A 25,493-nucleotide genomic window follows, 5' to 3' on the forward strand; every position below is an offset into this window, starting at 1 on the left:
CCATAACTGCATGACCTGCATCAAAACAGCGAGACAGACAACTCATGCCTTCTTGAATTAGGGAACAATAAGCAGAGTGGCACCTGCCGAGAGGAGCATACGGGTCCGACCCGTATGCTTGGTGATGAGAGGATGAGAGAGGACAGCAAGGGAGTGAGAGAATTCGATTGAAGAGGTCAGGGATGAGGAGAAATGTGAATTGCCAAAGAGAAGTATGGACACGCAAGAAGCGAGTGTGATCCAAAGGTGAGGGCTTCTGTTAGAACAAAGGGGAGATGTGAAAGAGGAATGGGCGGACTGGAGAGGTGTAAGATACAAATAGACACAAATTTGAATGGAGAGACGAGGTGAATGAGAAGTGCTGAGGGGCACGGGAGGATCACAGGGCCAGAGTGGCCATGAGATAAATGTGAGAGACTCTTCGAAATGAGGGCAGTGAAAGACAGAATGGCAAGAGGTGATTAAAGGTGAAGTGAGAGGTTGAACAGGGAGAATTCAGAAGTTGTAAAAAGGGGTGAAAGAAAATGGCCTGCAAAGTGAGAGAGGGATCCGGGGTTAGGAGAGGAGAGCGGGATGGAAGGGAGGGGGTGAGAGGAAAGCTGCATGGGTAAACGGCTTAACTGCACAAAACTGCCAGGGTTTTAAGGGACCCCTGCTTCTCCGGGTCAGGGCCAGGTAAGCTTCTAATGTGGCAGCACGTATTGCTGCAGAGTGGAAGGCCCTTAACAAAGGTTGACTTGAAATCTTTCTGATGATAATTGCTGTATTTTGGTTATAAACGGGTACTGATTGGGTGAAATCTTTACTCAGTGTTACTGTGTGTAACAAATGTCAAAATAATGAAGCAATGCTATCCCAAAATACGCGGCATCACAAAACCTCATTTACATTTTCATCCCACGCAATTTAGTCAACAGGTTTAGACATTTTTGTCAGGAGGGGGTCCTTACGCCTCAAAATGTTGATAGGGGGGTCTCAGCATCCAAAAGTTTGAAGACCTCTGCTCTAAGGCCATGGTACTGGTTTAGTGTGCTTTTCTTTCAAATATAATTTTCAGACTGTAGTGCAGACACAGCAAGGTGATGGCTCTCGCACCACCCAGTGCTGATGTTACCTCCAAGCAGCTGTGTCCAAAACATGGGTATAATGAAGTGTGTAGACCCTGTCAGCCTTGTTGAAGTTTCAATCGGTAAATGGTAAAAGGGCTTGGCTAGAAACTTACACACCTTTAAAAACAGACTCTGTTGACTCCGCTCCTCTCATGTACAATCCACTAGATGGTAGTGTTCAGAAAACCTAATCAACAGTCCTTTGCTAAAAGGTCTTCATAGAGCTTTCAGTGGTAGCCCTCTCCCATCCTCCATCACTTCAGTGTCCCCTCCTTCCAGCTTAGCAGTGCATCCAAAACACTTCCACTGTCTGGGATGCTGTATCCGCCCTCTGCCCTCTGTCCTGTGCCATGGGCAATCTAAAATGGATTTCTTGGTCACAGAAATCCTACGCACCACATGCACAGTCTTCCTGCAACATATATGCCATAGACACACTATGCACACATTGATTGTCAGCGCAAGGTTATGGATGTTATATCTAAGTAACTCTTTCAATGAGTTGTACCGATAGTCTGCATTCCTTCTGAAACTAAGAAAAGAATAACTCTGAACCATTCATCCTCAAAAATTTGAACAGTTCACCACCATTTCATGACCAAATGAAGGAGCTAGACAGTTGTATTGTCAATAACGAGGGTATGCTTGGTCTGCTCGCCGAGTCACAGAACATGTTTCTGGACCTTGGATTTACCCTTGACAGGCCCTGGACTTAGTGCACCTGCTAAATTAATCTTTTAACTGGGCCAACAGAAAGGCAAGATATCAGATTCACCAGAAAGGGTATCACTTAGGACAAGGTTGCAAGATCATTTACTATGCAGGGGAAGCTCCCACCTCAACAGTTATCTTTTTTTTGTATTAGTCTTCTGTGCCTTGACCAAGATATACTCTCTGACTGGCAGCCGTGCTCATTCCACCAACGCCATGAGTGCTTTTCTCACCAAAGGCAAGTCAGGAGACGGTACCTGGACTCCTGTCTGTCTGTTACCCACTCCTGTTGCCTGCGCCATCTTCTCTCTGCAGTTCTCTTGCTCCTTGCAGCTTATTCTTTCCTAATTTAACTGCAGCTGACAGGTTTCCCACACTCCCATTCCTGCCATTGCTAAGGCACCGCCCACACCAGGACCTACAGTTTAAAAAAATATATATATCTGTTTATTATTTAGAGAGCATAACAACCAGGAAAATAAATTTAACATAGAGTAACAATAGAGCTGCATTGAGTCTAGTCTCGCGAGACCCAAATAGTCAGCAGAACAAAATTATCCTTCAGAAGATAATCCCATGGGGAGGAGAGATTCAGAGTAAGACATTCAGTCTCCCCGTGTCCTATTAGGTTTTTCCAGGCACCTTCTGTATTTATACACTTATTTCTGTGCCGTAGCAGCAAAGTCAATCTTTCTTGTCCATTCAAGAAAGGGCGGAGCATGTTGAGATCGCCAGTGCAGAGCAATGTCTCTTTTTGCAATAATAAAGCCCACTCCCACCAGCAGCCGTATCCTGCGACTCCTCCCTGCAACTGTAGAAAGCCCAAGAGGACCTACTTAATGCAGGCCGCTAGCCTCCACACCATCCGTCGCCAGTGCTTTAAATGGGAAAAAATAAGTGTAGGTACTCATTAAATCGAGCTAGGGGCGTGGCTAGTGGGCGGGGTTAGAGGCGGGGCGTGACATGATGATACTAGGACATTTCTATAGAGTATTCATTTTGCCCGTGCATTTCCTTTGATAGTAGCTTCAAACTTCCCACATATGCAGATTAACAGCTGCATATCGTGATAAAGAGTGGTGTGAATACCTGCTGGGAGCAGTCCCTAAATCATAATAGAAGGAGCTTTTAAATCAATACATTCAAGCCATCAACCGCACTACTCAGGCTAATTATGAGTGTGCCTCAGAATAAAAGAGATTCTGGAATACCAGCATTAATAATGAGTACTACGCCAGTTGCAGGACATACCAAAACATGTGAGAAAAGTATCAATATAAACAAAAAAAGTGTTCACTCATTACACAAAATAAAGACCAAACACGATATGTTAAGATTTGCTTGTCTTGCAATATTTCCAGCTTCTCACTGTCATACTGTTCCTACTTGGTTGCTATTGGCACTATACTTCAAATACACACAGAAACAAGCAGACAATGCACACACAAAAGCATTCCTTTAAAACTACCTCCTGAGATTGTCCACATTCTTTTCCTCTCTGAGCTCGCTTTTTCTCTCACACTGAAACATACACAGAAGCAGGCGCGCACACCAGGTGCGCAACGCCCATTGGGATCAAAGGGCTTCAAGCCCCCTCCCGACCCCCCCGACCCCTCCATCGTGTGTGTCAGCCCGGGCCGAGACAGCTTCCCTGGCACTCACAGAGCCGCACCCGAGTACTTCACAGGTCTTTAAAAGACCATGTGCATGAGGCTTGGTTGCTTTTTTCACCCCGTTTAAGAGCCCCTGCAGCTCCACTCTGCCTATTGGTGGAAGAATTACCCCCCAGAAATTTGCCTCTAGTTGCGCCTCTGGTGCACACGCACACACACACTCTACACTTGGGATCTTTACAGCACAACAAGCACAGTGTGAATGTGATTGTCAGAGAAGGGCCTTAATGGGCCCTTCTCTATCAAACACAGCAGGGCGTGAAAATTCCAAAACAGGGACATCCTTTGCATAAAGCAGGAGTCGCTGAATGGTTCAGCCGTTACTCACCTACGAGCTGGAGATGCGCTTTGGCTGTCAGAGGGCCGTACAGATAGATCTGCTCCCCTCTGACTGCCTTGAGCTTCGCAGCACTAAAACCAATTCATTTACCTCCAATGAGTACCGGTACTCTCCTTAGCAGTGAAGAAGTGCCGGTACTCTGATCGGTAAAAATAAGAAGTGCCGGTACTCAGTACCAGTGAGTACCGGCCCATTTAAAGCACTGTCCGTCGCAAGATGACTATCACAGCCACTGCACACACTAGAGCCAACAAACGCTGCTACTACTCTGCCACCATCCTCCATGGCTTCAACACCACACACCGGCCTTCTCCCTGCACCATAGGAGGACATTACACCTGCTCCTACTGCAGTTTCAGCTGCGACACCGCAGGCGCAGACACAACTGCCACCAAGGAACCTAACACACCACTGAACCGACGCACAACACCCCTCCCACACCATCTGTCTGTTATGCTTCTTAATGTCCGCTCACTCGAGAAACACTCCACAGAAATATGGTAACTCGTAAACAGCAACGCACCTGACCTTCTCTTGCTGACCTAAACTTGAATAAACCCAGCATCAAAACTTGACATTGCCACAGCCAGCCGCATGCCTACAAAATCATACACCAAGACTGTATCCACAAACCTGGCAGAGCATTCGCGATCATCCACAAAATCATAATCGAGTGAACCACCTCCACAGACTCAGACACCCACCTCCTGGAACAGTTGCACTTCAAAATACGAATGGACAACACCACCACCCTAAAGGGAATCCACATCTACCGCCCACAAGGCCCCAGAGCGGATTTCTGCAACCTGCTTTGATGAAGGTCCGCTCTGGGACTTTCCAGCATTACCCTCAACTCAACATGGCTCACACAATTGCTGTAGGCAATTAGTAGTAAATTTAAGTTGAAATTGTAATTTGCACGTTTTGGGGGAGTGGGGGCGTAGTTATTGGTTCGGAAGAAGGTGTAATTATCTAAAAATGAAAACATTAGATTATGCTATCCATAAAATAAAGTTAGCTTTTTCAATGTTTTCATCAGTTCACATAGTGTGAGTTTTCAGAATTTGCTAGCAGAAAAATATATGTACAGGAGGATTTTCAGCTGAAGGAAATGTGAAAATGAGGCAGCATCCACCTTGAAAGCATTACTTTTACGCGCTATTGTTGACTTGAGAAAAGGTGCCCGCCTTAGTCTTAAAGTGAAATAAGCCAGTGTGTTTCACATTTTCCAATAGTATAACTTTTCAAATACGACAGTAGGGTTTCCTTTTTGTATTCATAAATGAATAATCATTTAATATAGTTTTGGAATGCTTGGCTTTGGATATTTCCTTACAATAAATGTTTGTATTTCAGAAAACCACTCAGCGCTTTGTCTTTCTCACCAGATGGAAAATATATTGTAACTGGAGAGGTGAGTTTCAATCTCATATTAATATATGCAGTTTTGTGTTTCATAATGTATTGCTGTTGTTTACATTCATCTGTGTGCTGAAAACCCGATTTGTAAGCAGCTGGTTGGCTTATCATTTTGTAACAAAGGTTACAAATTATGATGTAGGTCTGATGTTGGTTCAGATCGGCCTAGGGCGGTAAAAGGAGGCCATTCCCTAACCCTGTGCCAAACCACAGACTCAACCATCAGCCACCAACGTTAGTTCCTTGACGATCTTTCAAGTTTCTGAATAGGATCAGCAAGCATTGATCATATTTAGTCCTAAATATAATTTAATTCAGCAACACAGGAAGCAGATCATATCCGAGCAGATGAACTCAGATCCGCATAAGAAAATCATTGTCAGTGCCGTTAACATTGAATACTTTTTTTACTCACAGTGTTGGAGTGTATATGTTCCAAACAATTGGTAACTGATTCTTAGAGGTCCAGACTACAGCCAACTCAATTAAAAAAATACCATCATGACAAAGACTAGCTGATCCACTGCATTCCTGTTATTTTTATTTCATTCTATTTAATGTCACATTGGATAAAATCCATCGAAAAAAGTGAACAAAACCCATATTTACAATTTAGGTTTTCACCTAAAATACATTATACACAATAAAAATAAAACCTTAACCACATTTTAAAATGGCTGATTTTTTATTGCTAACAGAATGTCCAACATCTATCTCTGGAATTCTAATCTCCGAATTAAAGATCTCACTTGCCAAGCTCATTTCAGCAATTTTTTTTTTGCCCACAACATAATTTTATTGTTGACTTCCAATACAATACATGGGCCACATAGAGCACCCAATGCAGATACACATGGTAACAAATATATGAAGCAACATTTTCACAATAATAAAGGATTGGTTCCACTAAGAATATATTGCAAAACAATAACAACAAAGAAAAAAGAGAAAAAGAAGAAAAAAGGAAGAAAAGGGAGAGAAAAAACATCTGTGCCACATTGCCTCCATTTAAGAAACATAATAACCACAGATAAAGAGAGAGTTTCTGCCATCCATATTCAAAGTGAATGCAAACACTATGTATATGCCAATCAATTAGTATCATAGTAATGGTTGTTCAGCATCAGTCGGGGGGGGGGGGGGTGGGGGAGGAGGCTCTAGATATAATCAGCTCACCTTTTCCAAATTTTGTTGTGCTTACGAGGGCATCCCCTTGCCTCGAAGACCGGAAGCTCTAGGCCCATATAAAAATCTTGACCTTTCTTTCATACCCCAAGTGACGGCGAGGATTCATCTTTCCAGAACCGGGCAATATCTCGTTTAGCCAGTGAAAGGTCCAGAAATAGAAGGTGGTGCTTATATCTATTCCCACCTATGTCCTCTGTAATATGTAGTAGAGCAAGTCTCAGTGAGGAAGCAATGGTCCACCCCAGAACCTCCGACAAGCATGCGAACACCCCCTTCCAGAACTTTGATAATATTGGGCATGACCACACAGTATGGACGAATCTACCCTCTATAGATTTACAGTGCAGGATGCGATGAGTCCAGCACGCCATAATCTGTATCTGGTATAGTAGGCTCTGTGCAAGTATTTACACCTGAATGAGACGCAGACAAGGCACAATTGCTGCACTGCGTGGGGACTCCAGAGCCTCCACCCAGTCATCCTCCTCTAGGGGACCAAGATCTTGCTGCCATGCCTCTCTAGTTTTAGACAGTGTGGTAGGGGTGTTGTTGATAAGTGTGCAGTATATTTTAGTAATTTTATGGTCTACTAGGTCGCCCATAAAAAACTTTGCTTCAGTGGGGTTAAATTCAGGGATTTCTGTCAGGTGAGGCAAGTATGGGGTAAAGGCATGTGGGAATTGGAGATACCGATAAAATTGCGTATGGGGCATATTATATTCTGTCTGTGTATCTAGAAAAGACTTGAGGGTGAATCCACACACTACTGCCCCCACCATGTCAATCCCAATGGCCTCCCAACCCCGGAACCCAGACAGGTGTTTTAGCTGCAGTAATTGGCCATTGTTACACAGTGGAGTTTCCCTAGTAAGTCCCCCCCCGCCAGCCCATCTGGCGGAGCGCCGCCTTCCAAATCTTAAAAATCGTGGCTGTGGCAGGTGGTAACTCACGAAGCAGTGTCGCTGAATAAAGAACCATGTGGAGGGCATTATCCCCCTAACAGCCAACGTTCAACCGCATACGCCGGGTCTCGACGGTCGCCATACCACCAATCGTTGAGGACAAGCAGATGGGAGGCCATGTAATATGCCTGAATATCTGGGGTGGCCACTCCGCCGGTGTAAGTAGATTGGAAGCAAGTCCTCCGAGCCACCCGTGACATACCCCCCCCCCCCCCCCGAGGAAGCGGGCTAGAATTGCATTCAATTGGCGAAACCATGTAATTTTATCGGATAGGGATGATTCTGTAATTGTAACAGGAAGGGAGATCATTTTAAAGATAGCGGACCTACCAAACAGGGACAGAGGTAGGTGGGACCACACTCGTGTCTGGTCCCCCACCTGTGCCCATAGAGGGGCGAGGTTCTTATCCAATGCCTGGGTCTGAGACGAAGAGAGATAAACTCCCAGATATTTAAAGCTGTCTGGGGCCACCACCACCTCCTGCGACCAGTCGCCCAGCCAATCTCCGCCCTGCAGTGGCCACAAAAAGGATTTACCCTTGTTCATATAGAGACCAGAGGTTTTGCCAAAGATCTGCATAATGCGGAGAAGACACTGACCAGTCCGGTCTAGATTCGTGAGAAAGAACAAAACATCATCTGCATAAAGCGCAATGCGATCGGAGATGCCTGGTGCCCACTCTAAACCGGGCAGCTGCTAGTCTATCCGTATCCGAGCCGCAAGCGGCTTCTTAGCTAGAGCAAAAAGATGAGGAGAGAGGGGACAGCCCTGGCGCGTCCCCTGCCCAATAGGAAAGCCTCTGGAGACCGAATCAGCCACTAGACTGAGGAATTTATGTCTGTGAAGAGCAAGCGAATAAAGCTGAGCAGCCTGGGGCCGATGTTGAGGCGATCTAGCAAGGCAAAAATATAGGTCCAGCTAAGGGACTCAAAAGCCTTGTTCATATCTCCCAAAAGAAGCGAGGCAGGAGTGTCAAGTTTATCAACCGCAGCGATGGCATTATGGGCGCGCTTGATGTTATTTCGTGTAGCGCGGTGCGGCATAAATCCTGCCTGATCAGGATGGATCAGCTCCGTAATGTACAGGACTAAACGATTTGCAATTACCTTAGCTAGAAGCTTAGCTTCCACATTAAGTAAAGAAATGTGGCAATAGGACGAGAAGTGTTCCGGTGGACGCCCGGCTTCAAGAACACAACAATCTCAGCATGTCGCCAGTCGGGCGGAAGTGTTCCACACTCCCGTGAAGCCTCCAGGGCTGCTAGATAGGGTTTTAAGATTTGGGTGTGATATTTTTGAAAGAACTCACAAGGGTATCCGTTTGGACCTGGTGCCTTTCCCACTCGCATAGCCAATAGTGCATGCAGGAGTTCATCTGCCGACAGGGGAGCGTCCAGCGCGACTCGTGCTGTATCAGACAAAGCGCGGGGAGAGAAGTCATCAATACATTTCTGCACCATGGCAGCAGGCAATACTTCATGGGGGGCATAGAGGTCCGCGAAGTAAGCGGCAAAACAGTTGGCAATGGCGAACCGGTCTGTAGGCGCAGTCCCATCAGGACCACGTATACTCAGGAGCGTCTGGGGGCGTAGTGTCTGCTGACACAGGCGATGCAGCAGTGCACTTGATTTGTCTCCCCACTGGTAAATCCGGCTACGGGTGGCAAGCCAATAGAGGCGGGCTTTGTTAAGGAGCTCACTGGCGTACGTCTGCTGTACTGTCAGCAGTTGTCTGCGCACAGCCTGTCCCGCTATGTCCCTACTAGCGCTCTCCAAATCCGGTAGCTGGGGTTCAATTCTGAGCAGCTTGTCACGTCGCAGCCGACGTTGATCAGTACAGAAGGCAATATCTACTCCCCGGAGAGTGGGTTTCATAGCCTTCCACTGGGTGACCGGCGAAGTAATAGATAGTCCGTTAAAGATGTATGCATATGTGCCCTATATTTCTCACCCCTTAGTAACCATGGCGACCTACGCCACCGAAATAGGGAACGCCTGGGGTCCAGGGAGAGGAGAATGTAAACCTGGGAATGGTCACATAAACCCCTAGGGAGAATTGTAGCTTCGGTCAGTCTACGTGTGTGTCTACGAAAGGAAAATGTAATTCCAAACGAGAAAAGGAATCATGGGCACTAGAAAAACTAGGTGTATGCATGCTTGCTTGTCAGGGTGTATAGCCCTCCACGAATCAACCCACCCCAAGCTGTGGACCAGGGGCAATAGTTTGGAATCTGGAGGCTCTGCAACTCGAGCTATGACTCGCCATCTATCCTGTGATGAGGGCATAACCTCATTCCAGTCTCCCCCAACTATTGTTACCGCCTACGGAAGGTCGGTCCAGAGCACCGTCAACTTTTCATCTAGAGACCACGAGAGAGGGGGAGGGGCATAAACGCTGCCTAAGACAATGGGCTCCCCATATAGCATCCTGAATATCACAATGAATCTTCCCTGTGAATCTGACCGCGTGCGACTATGAACGAAGGGGATCCAGTGATGTATGAGGATTTCAACTCCCCGGGAGCCTCTAGTGAAGCCAGCATGGTAAGTGTGGTCAAACCCAAACCATCCCAGACAAGGTGTCTTGGTGTCCGCTAGGTGAATCTCCTGCAAGCAGAGAACCCCCGCCCTATGTCGCTTTGATTGGCGCAGGACAGCACCCTGTTTAATCTTATCCAGTAGGCAATTGACATTCCAACTAAGAACTCGGAGCTCTCTACTCCCGAACCTGGTTAAATCTTGCGGCATGAACGTGATGGCATATAGTTAGGAACCTAATAAAATGGATAACATAGGCAATCTCAAAAGTACACATAACAGAAGATTTAGTGGCAATAACAAATGGCATCATACAAATCAAGAAGTCCTGTCCCGGGGGAGGAGCCTAGCGCTTGACCAAGATGGCCGCGTGAGCTTAGAGCTCCCGAGACCCTCGCGCCCTCCGTCGACTATCCTGTCTCTAATCCTGATGGTATGCATGGCACCGTGTTGCTGAGTTGTCAGGGAGGCGATTGATGCTACCCGCGGTCGGATCGCCCATCGGGAACCGGACTTATGACTGGCGAAAGATTGCGGCCTAACTCCCGGAGATGCCAGGGGCTAGAGTTGGCAGGATGCCCGACCCCTAGTTGATCAACAACGGCCTGGTGAGGTGTGAACTGTCGGACGGAGGCCCTCGCTCTTTCACTTTCGATTTCGTTCCCTTTGTCTGCCCGGACACTGTAGAGCTCTGGGTGGCTTTATAACCCCAAGGACGCTCGGCGGGCTACTTTGGCAGAACAAGGCGGACCTGCTCACTCTTTATACCTCTCTCTGAGAGGGAACGGTCTTCACTGCATTGGACTGCCTGGAGTCCATTATGTCGGGCAAGGCAGAAGGAGATCGGCTGAAGACTAAGTCCACCAGGCGGGGAACGTATTCCCAAGTCAACAGTATGGACCGCTACGCCCTCCTGAAGACATCGCCGAGTGGATCGAGCCAGGCGCCGGATGCCCAGAAGGAGGACTCGCCTGGGACACCGGAGCTCTCCCTGCAGGATGTCATGGGCGCGCTTGATGGGATGCAGACCTCGATGGGGAGGCAATTCGAGGCCCTGGCGCATAAGGTGGATGCCATCCTGGTGGATGTCAACTTGATCCGCTCGGACCTGGGCAAGACAAACGAACGCGTTAAGGACCTGGACCACAAGACCACGGGCCTCACAGATGATGTTGCGGATCTGCAGAACGAGGTCCGGAAGCTGAGGGCCGAGTGACCTCGCCGCCCGCCGGCTGGAGGACTTCGAGAGCCGGTCCAGGCGCAACAACGTGCGCGTCATCGGGGTCCCGGAGTCCTCGGATGAGGCTTCGACGGACCTGCTTGTGGAAGATTTGGTCCTCAATCATCTGAAGCCTAAGGGCCTTGGAAAGTTTTTTGCGGTGGAAAGGGCCCATAGGGTGCCGGGCGGACGGCCCAAGGCGGGTGCCCCGCCGCGGCCGATTGTCGCCCGGCTCTTTCATTTTCGAGATCGGGACGCTATCCTGCAAGCTTCGAGGGTGACGGGCCCAGTCCCCTTCCAGAATGCGTCGGTGAATTTTTATCCGGACTTCACCCAGCAGGTGCAGAGACAGAGACAGAGCTTCCTGGGGGTGAAGCGAAGACTTCGGGAACGGGACCTGAAGTATGCCATGCTTTTCCCCGCCAGACTACGGGTGGTGCATGAAGATCGGACATTCTTTTTTGACTCTCCTGTTATGGCCGACGAATGGCTGGACGCTTTGCCCCGGCGACGGACCGGGGACGACGCAGCCGAGCATGGAGACAGTGGCCGGGATGGACAGGGCTGATATCTCAAAGCCGGCCTGACTTGATTTGACCATACTTGAAGATTTGAACAGAGTGCAGTAACTGTGGAGGGTTGCGGGAGGACGAGGGGTGCTCTTTTCCTCCCTTAGGGTACTTTTTGTAGATTTTTGTTTTTGTAGGGCGACAGGCACACTGCAAGTTGGGGGGGCTTTTTAAGCTGCAGCAGGGGTGCAGGGTGGGGGGAGTTATGGGGAGTTTGAGTTTGTTGTTGGGGGGTTTATTTCTGCAAGGCATGATGATTATCCTCAGGGCTGTTCCATGGTGGCGCCTCGGGTGTGGGGTGGGCCTCTTTCCGTTTGAGGATGGGGGGTAGAGGCTTAAGTGTTATAAGCTGGAATGTTAATGGTTTGGGGGATCGCATTAAGAGGGGGATTGTTTTGCAATTCCTGAAACGTTCAATGCCAGACGTTGTCCTGCTGCAGGAGACGCATCTCATAGGCAATACGTGCTATGCCCTGAATAGGAAGGGGTATAAATTCATTGCACACTCGGGATTCTCTTCTGGGTCCAGGGGTGTGGGCATCCTCGTTAGAGCGTCGTTGCCGTTTGAGGTGGACTCCACCATTGTTGACGATAGGGGGAGGTTTGTGGCGGTGGCGGGGCGGTGGGAAGGAAGGACTTTGGTTTTGGTTTCGGTTTATGTCCCGCCGGCCCTGCAGGCCTCCACATTTGCTGAACTGGGCAGGGCTTTGCTGACTCTCCCGGGGGGCATGCTGGTAGTGGGAGGGGATTTCAACGCTGTGGGTTCCGGACTGTTGGATAGATACCCGCCCAGGGACACAGGGGGGGCTCAGAAATGGCTTACAGACCTCCTAGACACGTTTGGCCTGATAGACTGCTGGAGGCTCCGGCACCCCACACAGAGTCAATACACGTTTCACTCCGGGGCGCATGGTAGCCTCTCCAGGATTGACTACCTGCTCACTCTGGCCGCACATGCCTCGTTGATATCCGAGGCGAAGCACATGGCACGTGGTATCTCTGATCACTCGCCAGTGTGGATCCGGCTGGATCTAGGTCGGGAGGGAGGAGGGAGGGTGGCCCCCATCAACCCATGGTATTTCCGAGACCCCAAGATGCGCAGCGCCCTGGTAAAGAAGGTAGATAATTACTTTAAGGACAATCTGGGAACCGTGGACTCGGCGGTGTCGCTGTGGGAAGCTTTTAAGACCGTGCTTCGGGGGGAGGCCCTCTCCCTGGTGGTGACTGCCAAGAATCGGAGGGATTGCGAGGTGCGGCAAGTGGAGGAGGAGATTGCGGCCCTTGAGGGGGATATGGAGGAGGAGGTCACAGAGTCCTCATTGCATGAGCTTTGCTTGAAGCAGGCGGAGTATAGGGACCTGGTGACGAACGCCGCCAAGACCCTCAGCAGGGAACAACAGGGCCGCCTGTATGACGTTGGGGATAAGGCAGGGAAACTCCTGGCGTGGCTGGACAGGAAGGAACGGGTCAATAGAGTGGTGCCAGAGTTGATTGGAGAGGGGGGAGAGGCGATTGTGGAACCCGAGGGGATTGTGGAGTGTTTCGCGGAGTATTTTCATAGGGTTTATTCCTCTGTGTCGGACAGGCCGCCCGAAGACTCGTCTGATCTCCTCCGTGATATCGAGTTGCCCTGCCTCTCTGACATAGATAGGGACGATTTGGATGGCGACATCACGGTTGACGAGGTGGCGGGGGCGATTCGCGCGTTGAATTCGGGTAAGGCCTCTGGACCGAACGGACTGCCGATCGATCTGTACAAACTGTTCCCGGATAGGGTCGCCCCTCACCTGCGCGCCATGTTTTTGGAGGCGCGGGGGGATGGGATCCTTCCGTTGGATCAGCGGCTGGCGTCGATCGTGGTCATACATAAAGAGGGTAAACCCCGAGATAGCTGCGCCTCCTATCGGCCCATTTCACTCCTCAACGCTGAGCCGAAAATTCTGGCCAAACTCCTGGCTACCCGTTTGATTAGGGTACTTGGCGATCTGGTCCACCCGGATCAATCTGGCTTTATCCCGCACCGAAACACAGCATTGAACCTTAGGCATCTTCATGGCGTCATCGCCAGGGCGGGCACGCTGCGTGAACCGGCTGTTGTGGCATCTCTTGATGCCACGATGGCCTTTGACACGGTGGAGTGGGCATATTTATGGGCCGTGCTGGCCAAGTTTGGTTTCGGTCGCGGGTTTGTGAGTTGGGTTCGGTTGCTGTACGAGGGGCCACTAGCGAATGTTGTGGTGAATGGTCGGGCATCTACTCCGTTTCAGCTTGGTAGGGGTACTCGGCAGGGCTGCCCCCTGTCGCCTCTGTTGTTCGCCCTCGCCCTTGAACCGTTGGCTGCGTGGATACGTTGGCATCCGGATATACGGGGCCTTCGGTGGTCGCCTGATCACGAGGACCGTATTTCGCTTTATGCCGATGATATCCTGCTGTATCTTGCCTCACCTAAGAAGTCACTTATAGTGGTCTGTGACGTACTCGCATCATTCGGTAGGAACTCGGGGCTTGTGATTAATTGGGGCAAATCGTACTTGTACGTTCTTAGTGGCGAGGTCCCACCGATCCCTAGAACATGTTCGATACAGGTTGCCCAGCAAGGTTTTGTGTATTTGGGGATTTTTATATCCATGGATCCTGCTGTGCGCTATGAGAGGAACCTGCTCCCCCCCTTGGCACGCTTGAGGCGAGATGTTGAAGGTTGGCGGAGGCTGCCGCTCTCCCTTGTTGGGCGTGCGGCCCTGTTCAAAATGATGTCTCTTCCCCGCTTCCTCTACGCCCTCCAGAACACCTTGGACTGGGTACCGGCCAAATACTTTCGGGAGGTCGAAGGCCTCCAAAGGACGTTGCTGTGGGATGGGCGGCCGCGAATAGCTATTTCAAAGTTGACGCTCCCATGGTACGATGGGGGCATTGCGCTCCCAGACATCCGACGGTACTATTGGGCCACGCAGCTGAGCGCGATCAACCATGGGTTTTACGGCCCTGCCCTCAGCCCTGGGTATGCCATGGATAGGTGGCTGCTGCGCGGCGGCAACTACTACAGGGCGTTGTATTCGCGGTCCTTAGACTCGTCCCTCACGGGGCCCACAGGTGTGGCGGTGCGCGTATGGAAGATGGCGACCGACTCGCTGGGCTGGAAGGATAGGCTAACCCTCGCTACCCCATTGTTTGAATCGGAAAGGTTGGGAAGACTCTGGCATACGAAGGGCTTTGATAAGTGGGATCTGATAGGTATATCCAAGGTGGGAGATGTGCTGCATAAGGGGAGGGTGAAGTCCTTCGAGGAGTTGCAGACTGAGTTTGAGCTAGGGCCCTCAGAGTATTTTAGGTATACCCAGCTGCGTCACGCCCTCCGATCAGTCCTCGTGGAGGGTGAGAAGGTGCCGGAGTCCTCTCCCCTTGAGGACCGAGTCCTTGATGGTCATATGCCCGAGAGCACGATTTCACTCATATATAAGAAGTTGATAAACGTCCGGGCAGACTTGCTATTGGGGCTGAGAGAACAGTGGACCAGGGATGGCCTTGAGTTGGATAATGAGGACTGGCAGTCAGCGGTTTCTTCGCCTAAGGAGGTTGCGATCCCGTCGCGTCTGAGGCTGGTGCAGCTTAAAATACTGCACCGGGTGTATGTGACGGGGCCAAGGCTGGTCCACATGGGATTCTCGGAGGACGGCCTGTGCAGAAGGGGATGTGGTATGGTGGGTACTTTCCTGCACATCATTTGGGAATGTGGTGTCATTGTGGAGTTCTGGAGGAGAGTCCATGCAGTTATGGGGGAGGTGACGGGCATTGTGGTACAGCCGGAGGCGCGGTGTTGCCTCCTGAACGTCTGGGGGCCCACTGACCTCGATGAGGCGCAGACCCAATGGGTGACTCTGGGTAACATGGTAGCTAAAAGGGATATCGCGCGATTATGGGGCTCCTCGGGACCCCCTACACTGACCGCGTGGAAGGAGAACATGGATTGGAGCATGTTTAGGGAGAAGACGGTCTACTGCTTTAGAGGTCGCCCCCGGAAGTGGCATGCCATCTGGGGGCAGTGGAACCAATACAGGGGGGGAATATGTCTTGCCCCGGACCTGGAACCTCCCGAGGAACAGCTTTCCCCCTGACCTACTTTCCAGCACAGTTTGGTTTTAGTAACCGTTCTGGGCCTCTGCTGTTCCCCTTCTTCCTCCGCACACAGTCTTATACTTAGTAGATGAGTGGGGTCCTGCCTCCCCGGGGGGCTTTCGCCATGGGCTTTCAATGTTCTGCCTTGCTGGGGTTTGTTGTGTGTTTTTTCTGTGTTTATTTAAAATTGGACCTTTGCATTACTCATCGAACTGTATTGGGGACACATCACTGTATCTAACTTGCAATGCTGCCGAACCTTCGGGCTGTCGGCTGAATAGCTGTGTCCTGAATTTCGAAATAAAGGTTTTCAAAAAAAAAAAAAAAAAAAGAAGTCCTGTCCCTCTCCCTCGCATCCCACCCTATACCTCAAAACAGTAGAAATATCTGTTGCGGTGAGCGTCGTACCACCGCCCCAACGGGGGCAAGGCACAGCCCTATCCCAACGGATCCTCATAGAACTATCCCCAAACAAGTACTAGGGTCTCAGACGCTAAGAAAAGAGGATTGGGAAGAAGGGCTCACATAGGCCCATATACAGTGCCATCAGCATAATAAACAATCAAATCACAGTATTCAAAACCCCCATATCAGTGTTGCATAATCGAAAGAGATAGAGAAAATAGAGAAAAAGAGTTAAAGTTCACCAGCCAGTCCGATCCATATAAAGCCTTTGCTTGCAGTCTTCACAGTGCGCCGGCGAGGAGTCGGGGAGAACGCCATCACCCTTGGAGCCGGATGCGATTCCCTTAATTGTGATACAGAAAATAGCACTGAAAGACTCGCATCATATTTTCAAATTCTCAGCGATTCTTTACAATGTCTTACGCTCAGGAGGACAATCCACCTGGTTCTGTCTTGGATAGGCTGCACATAAAAACAGCAAATGTTCCTCACTTTCCTTGGCCAGATGGCAAGCAGGACTCTGTTTAGATTTTGTAGATTGTCTCCTCCATCTAGAAAAAGAAGCTAATGGAAGAGTTCCCAGCCTCAATTTTATGTGCAAACATCTTGCTGCATTGGGTATCATCACGAGGAATAAACTTAGTCGGCTACCAATTGATGCAGCCATCTGAAGCGTCTCTCACTCTCAGTACCAGAATCTTGTTTTCACAATATTACGCGAGGCAGAGTTAGTAGAAGTAGTTGTAGTAGTAAACCAGTAGTTACTCAGACCAAGTGTTATAGATATTTTAATGTACCACATCCAAGACAGGTTAGGAGCATACGATTTTTGGAAGAAATCTCGAAGGGACATCCTGTAAGTTTCCAGCTCGTTAGACCAAATAAGAATCCAAAAAAGGTTTCTCAGTTTATTAAGCAATCAAGTGGGGTTTAGGGTTAAATTAAGTCACGGGGGAAGTAGCAGATTACTTTTCAGGGTTCTCGGCAAATTTCTAATAAATATTTCAGTAGTCCCAAAGACATCAACATTGTAGTGCCCCAAGAGTTCAGAGCCATGCATTGCAGTGCTAGCCCCTTGTGCTCGGTAGATCTTAATTGATAAGAACACAGGATGAGAGGTAGTATTCTTGTCAAACCTAACTATGGCTGTAGTCGTAAGTTTCAGCACGATGGCACTCTTTGTAATTTAGGATGACCATGACTGGGAGTCTAATAGCTTGACACCAAGATAGTCAAATTCTGAGAATCTCTCCTGACATGTTTTGCTGAACATTAATTTTTCTCTAAAGGTCTTCAGGGGGTTTATGGGCAAAACCGTTCAGAGTGTTGATTTCTAGACCCTGGATAGTACAAAATGAGTCAAACTTCTCTAATAGCATCCAGATCTCCTCTCCGTTATTTCTGATGCCTGAAGAGTGTCATCAAAAAATTCAGGGCATGGGTTTTCAAACCAGCCAAAGTAGGTTCATCGTTCTCACAATTGATTAGATACATTTTCTTCTTTTTATAAATGGCTGTGTTTTGTATGGGTGCCAAAACGCATCCTACATACTACTTTACTAACTGTTAGGCTCTCAGTGAGTTCACCATTTGCACCACATTGCTCCTGAGCAAAGGTGTGTTTTAAGCTGAGTCGTATTATATAATAAATTTGGCGGAACACCCAACCCATTCTGAATTTCTCATAACATCCCTCTTGGGACTATATCAGAGGCAGTCTTTAAGTCTACAAAGACTATATAAAGGTTGCCTCCATTAATGTAAACAGATTTTAATCGAACCATAAGAAAACTTGGTCCACCATGTTAGTCCTTCATCTAAAACCTGTCTGGAAATGGCTGAGGATCTCATTGTCAGACTTATAGGCTGTCTGTGCGTCAAGGACTTATTTAAAGGAAATCATCTGGATGTTATCAATCAGGCTGATGGGGGCGATAGTTACCAGGAACATTTACGACAACGCTTCTTATGATTTGGGATTATCACTGTATCTTTCCACGAGGTCGGGATTTGGGCACCAGCTGTTGTAGCATTGACAGAGCGTAAATGTTTGAAAGTTTGGTACCTAGACAGTGGGCTCTTGACGGTACAGGTGTGTAGGAATTTTATCTAGTCCAGGAGCCTTTCCACTTCTGTGGGCACATACAACGATCACACATTGAGAATATAGAAAAGCAGGCATTGCTAGGACAGGATGAATTGCAAAGAGGATGATTTCCTCTATGGTCTTAAAGCACTACGATTTGGGTAATACAGAAGTGGCATCGGGATTATAAACGGAGCTTCTGTAGTATTTAGTATTTCCCTTAGATGTTGCTGTGTACATCTTTAGCTACATTAATCATATACACGGTTCCCACCGCTAGAGCCTGGTAACCCCTGGGGCTAAGACCAATATTAATCTGTCCCCTCGATTGATGTGAAGTGGTAGTATCAGTTCCAACCGTTGGGATCGTGGCTAGCAATGGGAAATGTAAGTTTCCATTGCTGTAAACTGGTGGGGGGGTTTGAGTGAAAAAATCCTCTTTAAGTGGGCAACTTAGACGCCAGCGGTGTTTCCTAAATTACCTTGGGGTTGGCCGTGTGCCAAAGAATTGGAGACTACTGGGATTGTTAAACGGTTCATCGATGCAGAAACACCTAACATAATTCTGGTAGTGAGATTAATTATTGCCAAGTCCTTGTTCTCTGTCATTGTGAGGCATCCATCGGAGATCTTTATTGGTGTTTTTGGTGTTATCGATGTTCTTACGATATTTTTTACCTCCAATAGTTCAGCTTTGAGGTCTGTAATCATGTGAGCAACTTCTTGCTATTGGGCATTAAGGCTGAAATTACTCCTCCTCCTCCTCGACTTTCCTTAGTTTGAGTCTTATTTTCCCCTAAACACATTATTTCTTGATGAGCTTAATTTCATATAATTGTATAAAATACCTTTCTGTTCGATTTGCCCTACTTGACCAACACACGGTTGTTCGGCCTCCTCCATAACTTCTAATCTAAATGATAGTTACTGTTCTCCCAAAGGTAATAACTCTATCACTTTTCGTTGACCTCATCTTTTGAGAACCCCCTAGAGCTTTCTATCCAGGGGACTCTTGAAGTTGACTTTGCCATTCTCTGAATTAAAGCTCAGTGGTGTGAGCATATATTCCTTCTAACTTCATTAGCTATCAATTGAAGTTTGGTTCACATTAAAGGGCTTCTGTCAAGACCACAATCAAATTGCCACTGAGATGAAAATTGCCAGACTTGTTTATTCTGTGACTCTCTCAAGCATCAGTTTTCATCACACTTTCTATTTCTTCATGCAGCTAGAACAGGTCGGGAGTCTCTTAATTTGACTTTATCATACCAAGAAACTTGCTTTAGCCTACCAATTTACAGCCAGCAGTAATCACTGCATTGAGGAATACGTGGGGAAAAAAGCCTCAACATTTTAGATGCAGCATTTTCTCCTTTCTTCTACTAATTCTATTTGGTATGCAACCTGTGTTTTTCTGTAAAGAGTCCCTTGTCTTAAGCAGTGCCATGCACGCCACTATTTGCCAGCTTGTTATGTAATGTACTTGTTTTTATTCCTACGATATGGTGCATTCAGATTGCGCCAAGCCCCAGATTTCCAGAGAGCAATCAGTCAAATGTTGACTGTGCAACGGTAAATACAAAGAAAAGGTTACCTAGCTTCTTCATGAGAATGTAACATAGTTATGTTGTATACTGTTAACAGAACAATAAAACAGATAAAAGAAGGATATGAAGTGAGATCATATTGGTTTGAAAATGATAGCGTAATGCTTTAGTACCATCTAAAAAGACTGGAGCTGCACGCTGTGGTACCCTTTACTGGGCTGACTGATAAGAAAATACAGACATGGTCGAATGCTTTTGGTTTAGGAAATTCAAGCATTTACATTAAAAACAACTTGTGCATTGTTTCCCTGTAAGAAAAGAATGCACACAATAGATTTGACATCTACGTGACATTTCAAACTGCCATCAGAAAAAGAAACTTTTAAGCCTCTAAGTGTATGCATTGGATGATTGTTGCATTTTATTTTCATTTATTCCTGTCAGAATCTGCTGTGCTTTAATATACTGTGTAATACATTTACCTGAAACAACTAGGAAGTTCAGAAGAGGACCAGTAATCCAAATTGATCTACAGGTTTGGAAATGTGCATACATTGTTTTGGCAAAAAGGAAACGTACGGGATTTCCAAGAAAACAGGAGAATTCTGTACTGTTTTGGGATACAATTCCTCTCCTGTTTATTTAGATTATATGACTCTTATTACAATTTATTCCTTTGCCAACCATGTTGGTTTTTGCTGCCTTTTTACTGATATAACTTTTGAATGTAGAGGAAGAGCACCACATTGTAAGTAACATTAAAGCACTCATTATGATGTTGGGCAGACTGCCACCGACAAGCCGCTGGTTGTGGTCTGCCCGTCATCCAGGGCAATGTTCTGACCACCGGATTAAGATACTGGCGGTCAGAGTGCAGCGGGTGGGGGGAAAGACCGCCACCTCTGATAGGCTGAAGGAGCCCATCGTTGCGGTGGTCAGACAGTAATCTCTGCAATGAAGGCGTGCCTACTCAGGCACCACCGTAGGGATTACAATATCTATTTCCCACAGCCTTTTTATGGCGGTCCATTGTCATGGAAAGGCTGTTGGAAAGGGCCTTTGGTTCATGGATGTTTGCAAACATGCTTATCTCTACTGCTGCTTGTGTGCTGGCCCTTTTCCGGGCCGCAGCACAAGCCGCAATAGAAAACTGCATGTTCTGACTGCTTACACGATAGTATCATAAAAAGACGGGTAGAACCGTCGACTACATGTTGGGCGTTCTCCATCCCGCAGCGATGGACCGCCTTCGTAATGAGGCCCTACGTATGAACTTGTGTAATATATACACAGGCTGAGGCAAACCCCTGGGCTGTCTCTTGCCAATTATTGCTGCAAATGTTCAGGCTGTTATAAAATGCACGGCTGTGGTAATCTGACACACTTTTTTGTATTTTCAAAGTGGGATTGACTGCCACCGCGGTAATGGCGATGCACTTCTCTTGATACTGCTCTGCAGAAGTATTCTGAATGGACTGTGTCCAAGGTAGTTCAGACTCTAAGCCGCACAAGTCTGAAAATTTGTTTATTTCCAATCTCGGAAAGTTTACCCCAGAGTACTGCAATGAAGCAGCCAACTCGATTCATGCATGCCTCTCAGATAGACATAATCTTTGTTTAAATTATCAAAAGTATTGTATTGGCTTTTACTTTCCGTACCCAGTGATAGACCTCAAGCACTTTTTTAAGTGGCCATGTTGAATTATTTATGTAGTGCTTCATACCCCTGGTGAGGTCATAAAGCTCTCTGATTTGCGTCAGGTTGCTCGGCGCCCTTTGGAGTCCATGGCTGAGCTGGAAGGTTTTTGTAGTTGGGACATGATGAATGACATGTGTGACAATTGAAGGGCACTCAGCATGTTGAGTGTATGTGTCAGTGCACATGAGGATGATGCACCCCAATATGTGAGTAACGGATTTATCCAGGCATGCAGATCTGTGCCATCTTGGTTTCCGCAGAATTCTGTGTTTAAGTGCATCCCTTTTGTCCATTACAGCTTGTGAACTGATGGTAAGGTTTTGTAGAGTGCTCTGAAATATAGGGCCATAATTGTACGTACTAAAAATCTCGACTTGGGTCCTTGGTGCATTACTTCAGTGTGAAACCCTGATAGAGCCATTGCTTTTTTACCTGTTAGGTCAATGGTAATTCTCTGTAGTAACACAGTCTAACTTGTCACTCAAAAGCAACACTTCAATCTAGAAATCTCTTTGGCAATATTGGAAAAGATGAATAATTGGTAAACGTGTGCCATTATTTTGCAGAGTGGGTCCAGACCAGCAGTACGTGTTTGGGACAAAGAAGAGAAGACACAAGTGGCGGAACTGTTGGGTCACAAATATGGAGTGTCCTGTGTTGCTTTTTCTCCCAACAATAAATACATTGTCTCTGTGGGTTATCATCATGATATGCTTGTTAACTTGTGGGACTGGAAGGTAAGAAAGCCTGTATTGTTTCGTAGTATTCATTTGTAGAATTTGGACCTTTCTACAGACACATTGAAACATTAAAAGGTGTGGGTGGGTAGCTCAACATGTTCCAGACACGAAAAGGAAGTACACTGAAAATGTAATTTTTGTAAAGTAGCGATGAAAGTTTTTTTTTTCCTGGTGCCACCTCAGAGTCTGATACCCGCTACCTTCAGAATTAAGGAAACAAACCTTGCTTTCCACCATTGTAACACCATTTTGAAACGTACCTCTTTGACAACTTCGAGTTCAATAAAGAGTTAAGTGGATTTAGAATAGCTCCACTAACATTTTGCTGCAGAGGCTTACAGACCTTTTTTTCTGACCTGTTGTCAAGATCGTGTAACCTCAATCGCCTCTGTAGTACGTTACCTTCTTGCTCTGGTTTCATGTTTATTTTAAAGTGACCCAACACCTCTCCTCGGGACAGATGCACTGTATGAAAATGTTAAATAGACAAATACAAAAATATATATTTCCTTATCTTTTAGAACTCCCAAGTTAGCATTTCACCTCTTTCGTATTTTCACCCAGGTGGAGAACTTTGTGCTTTTTATTTTAGATTAAAAAGTCAAACTTTTGCACCAAACATTATCAGCAGCAGGTTAACTAGCAGAAAAAGTTTCAACGAATATACCATTGTCCTTCTTCACAAAGTCTGGTTGCCTAATGATGCAAGATCTAAGCACTTGTAACAGAAACATTCCTGCTGATGAACATTGAATCGTACGTACGTAGCAGTGTTGTAGGGTATTTTGTTGTATGTATTAACACTTGGAGCAATCTGATATTTACTAGAACCAGACCCCCTTGGAAGAGAAGTTCACTTTATTTCTTTTGTTTTAGATTTTTAAGATGAGCCTGAATAGCCATTTGTTGAAGGTGTAATGCGTGCATGCAGTAGTTGCCTCAAACTCATCCATGCCACATCAGAGCTTTGATCCAGATGTAAACTATAAAGTCATAATGAAGTGTGCTCGCTGTAATTTTTATGGATTCATAGTGTTGCACATCTGGGGCACAGCTCTAATGTGACATGCTTGAGCCTTTGAGAATGCTACTCACAAGACTTAGCAAATCGTTTTTCTACATTCTGGAGCCTGAAACTACTATACCTTGTGAGTAGTCACCATCTTTAAACTAGTATCCCTTGTCAGTAGGTATCATCTTGAAACCGGCTTGTCTTCTTGATTTCTCTTCTTTCTTGCTGCCCGTACAAGTCCTGCTGCATTTCTCAAAACTCCTGAACCTGATCTCATTTTGATGATGGCCACTCCTTGCCTTGCCCTTAAAGCTACCAACCTATTCATATCTTGACTTGAAGTACTCACAGTTGTGAAGCATTTGCACATAACAAGGGTGTTAGTCATACACAAGCAATACATCCATGTACGTGTATACCAAAGATAACCATATACTTCATAGAAGGAGCAACTAATCAATAATAACTTGAATGCAATAGAATAACTATTGGCCTTATTGGTCTTCGTTTTTGTACTTCGTGCTGACAGATTTCTTTCAGCCTATTTACAGATCTGCTTCATTGACATTCAGCACAGTTGGGAGGTTTCCTTGCACCCTAATTGTGTCAGTGGGTCCTCTATGATCAAATCATATTTTGTTGTGAGAGCTATAGCGTATGAATGGAAGAGCATTCTGATGACTCAGTCCCTGGAATATTTTAATTGGACATACTTTCAGTTTAGATGGGAGAGTTCAGTTGCATTGAGCTATAGTACATACATGCTGCCCTCATCATGCCACTGGTGAAGAGAAAGGAGTATTTTACTCTGCATCAAAATGAAGTCACAGGTATTCATAAGCATAAACGTCTTAAATCTGGTCATTTCTATGTGTCATACCTGAACTCTGGTATCCCTTTACAGGGTCAAGGATTGGACTAAACTAGGGGCGTCGTGAATTTCCCGCTTTAGTAGCTACAGCGGGTGGGGTTCTTGAGTGGCCTCTTCTCTCTGTAACTCAGCAGATAAAGGCTCATAATTAACGTACGTGAAAGGTTGGGTGAGAACATGAGTGGAAGGATGTATGTAAGGATGGATGTGTGAGTGTAAGGATCGATGAATGAAAGGGTAGTGGGTAGATGGATAATTGATGGACAGACGGATTAGTGGTTAGATGGATAATTGATGGACAGACAGACGGATGAATGAATGAAAGGATGAATGGTCGAATAGATGAGTGAGCGCAAAGATAGATGAGTACGTGAAAAGATGGATAAGTGAAAGGATGGATGGCTGAGGGAAAGAATGGATAAGTGAAAATGTGAATGTAAGAATGGCTGAGTGAAAGAATATATGGATGAGTGAAAGGAAGAGTCGCTGGATGGTTGGATGATAGGATGGATGGCTGATGAGTGAAAGGATGGATGAGTGAAAGGATGGATTGGTGGGTGGAGGGCTAATCAAAATGATGGATGAATGGGAAGATAGATGCAGTGAAGGGGTGGATGGATGAAATGAACGGCTGGATGGATGAGTGAGTGATGGAGGGATGAATGGGTGAAAGGATGGATGGATGGGTTTAATGGATAGGTTTGTAAACGGATGAATAGGTTTGGGTATGGATCAGCAGACTGATGGATAGAGGGATGGAATGGTGAAAGACTAAAATATGGATGAAAAAGTGAATGGATGACATAATGTACATGTGAAATGGTGCATATATGTGGGTAAGTGAAAGGATGAGTGGATAGATGCCTAGATGGAAGAGACAAGAGAGCTCTTCTGGGGAGGGTAGTGATGACTTGCTCTGCTTGCTAGGGGCGATAAGAGCTTTGTTTCAAAATGGGGGTATTTTAATTGTCTATTCCTTTGGACTAAACCATGTCGATTTTTTTTTTTTTTAAATCATAAGTGCAGGAGCCCAAAGACTATCTTTGTAACCTGGTGCCGCCGAATGTGAGATTTTCTGACTAAGGCTGTCTAGTCGTGATTCCACTTATTGCCAATTTCTTGCAGATTTGTTCGTTTTCCTATCTTTCTCCTTTTTCTACTTTTCACTCTCTTGCCCCGGACTCAAGTCTGATGATGACAAATAAGTGTCCCCCCCCCCCCCCCCACTCCCCCCCCAATGAGTGTCGGTGGCCCATCACCTGCACCTACTGGAACTAGCACTGTGTACTAAGG

The 25,493-nt window shown here is 46.8% G+C and overlaps 1 protein-coding gene across 1 annotated transcript in view; it reads left to right on the forward strand.

The window, feature by feature from the left end:
• WDR62 (WD repeat domain 62) overlaps positions 1-25,493 on the forward strand; it is a 699,214-nt gene that overhangs the window by 79,113 nt on the left and 594,608 nt on the right. Inside the window, exons 4-5 of the mRNA XM_085625650.1 lie at positions 5,190-5,247; positions 22,144-22,314. Of these exons, the coding sequence (XP_085481776.1) occupies positions 5,190-5,247; positions 22,144-22,314 (229 nt within the window). The remainder of the gene's footprint in view (positions 1-5,189; positions 5,248-22,143; positions 22,315-25,493) is intronic.

The sequence above is a fragment of the Triturus cristatus genome, chromosome 9 (assembly GCF_964204655.1).
Source record: "Triturus cristatus chromosome 9, aTriCri1.1, whole genome shotgun sequence".
NCBI classification, from domain to species: Eukaryota; Metazoa; Chordata; class Amphibia; order Caudata; family Salamandridae; genus Triturus; species Triturus cristatus.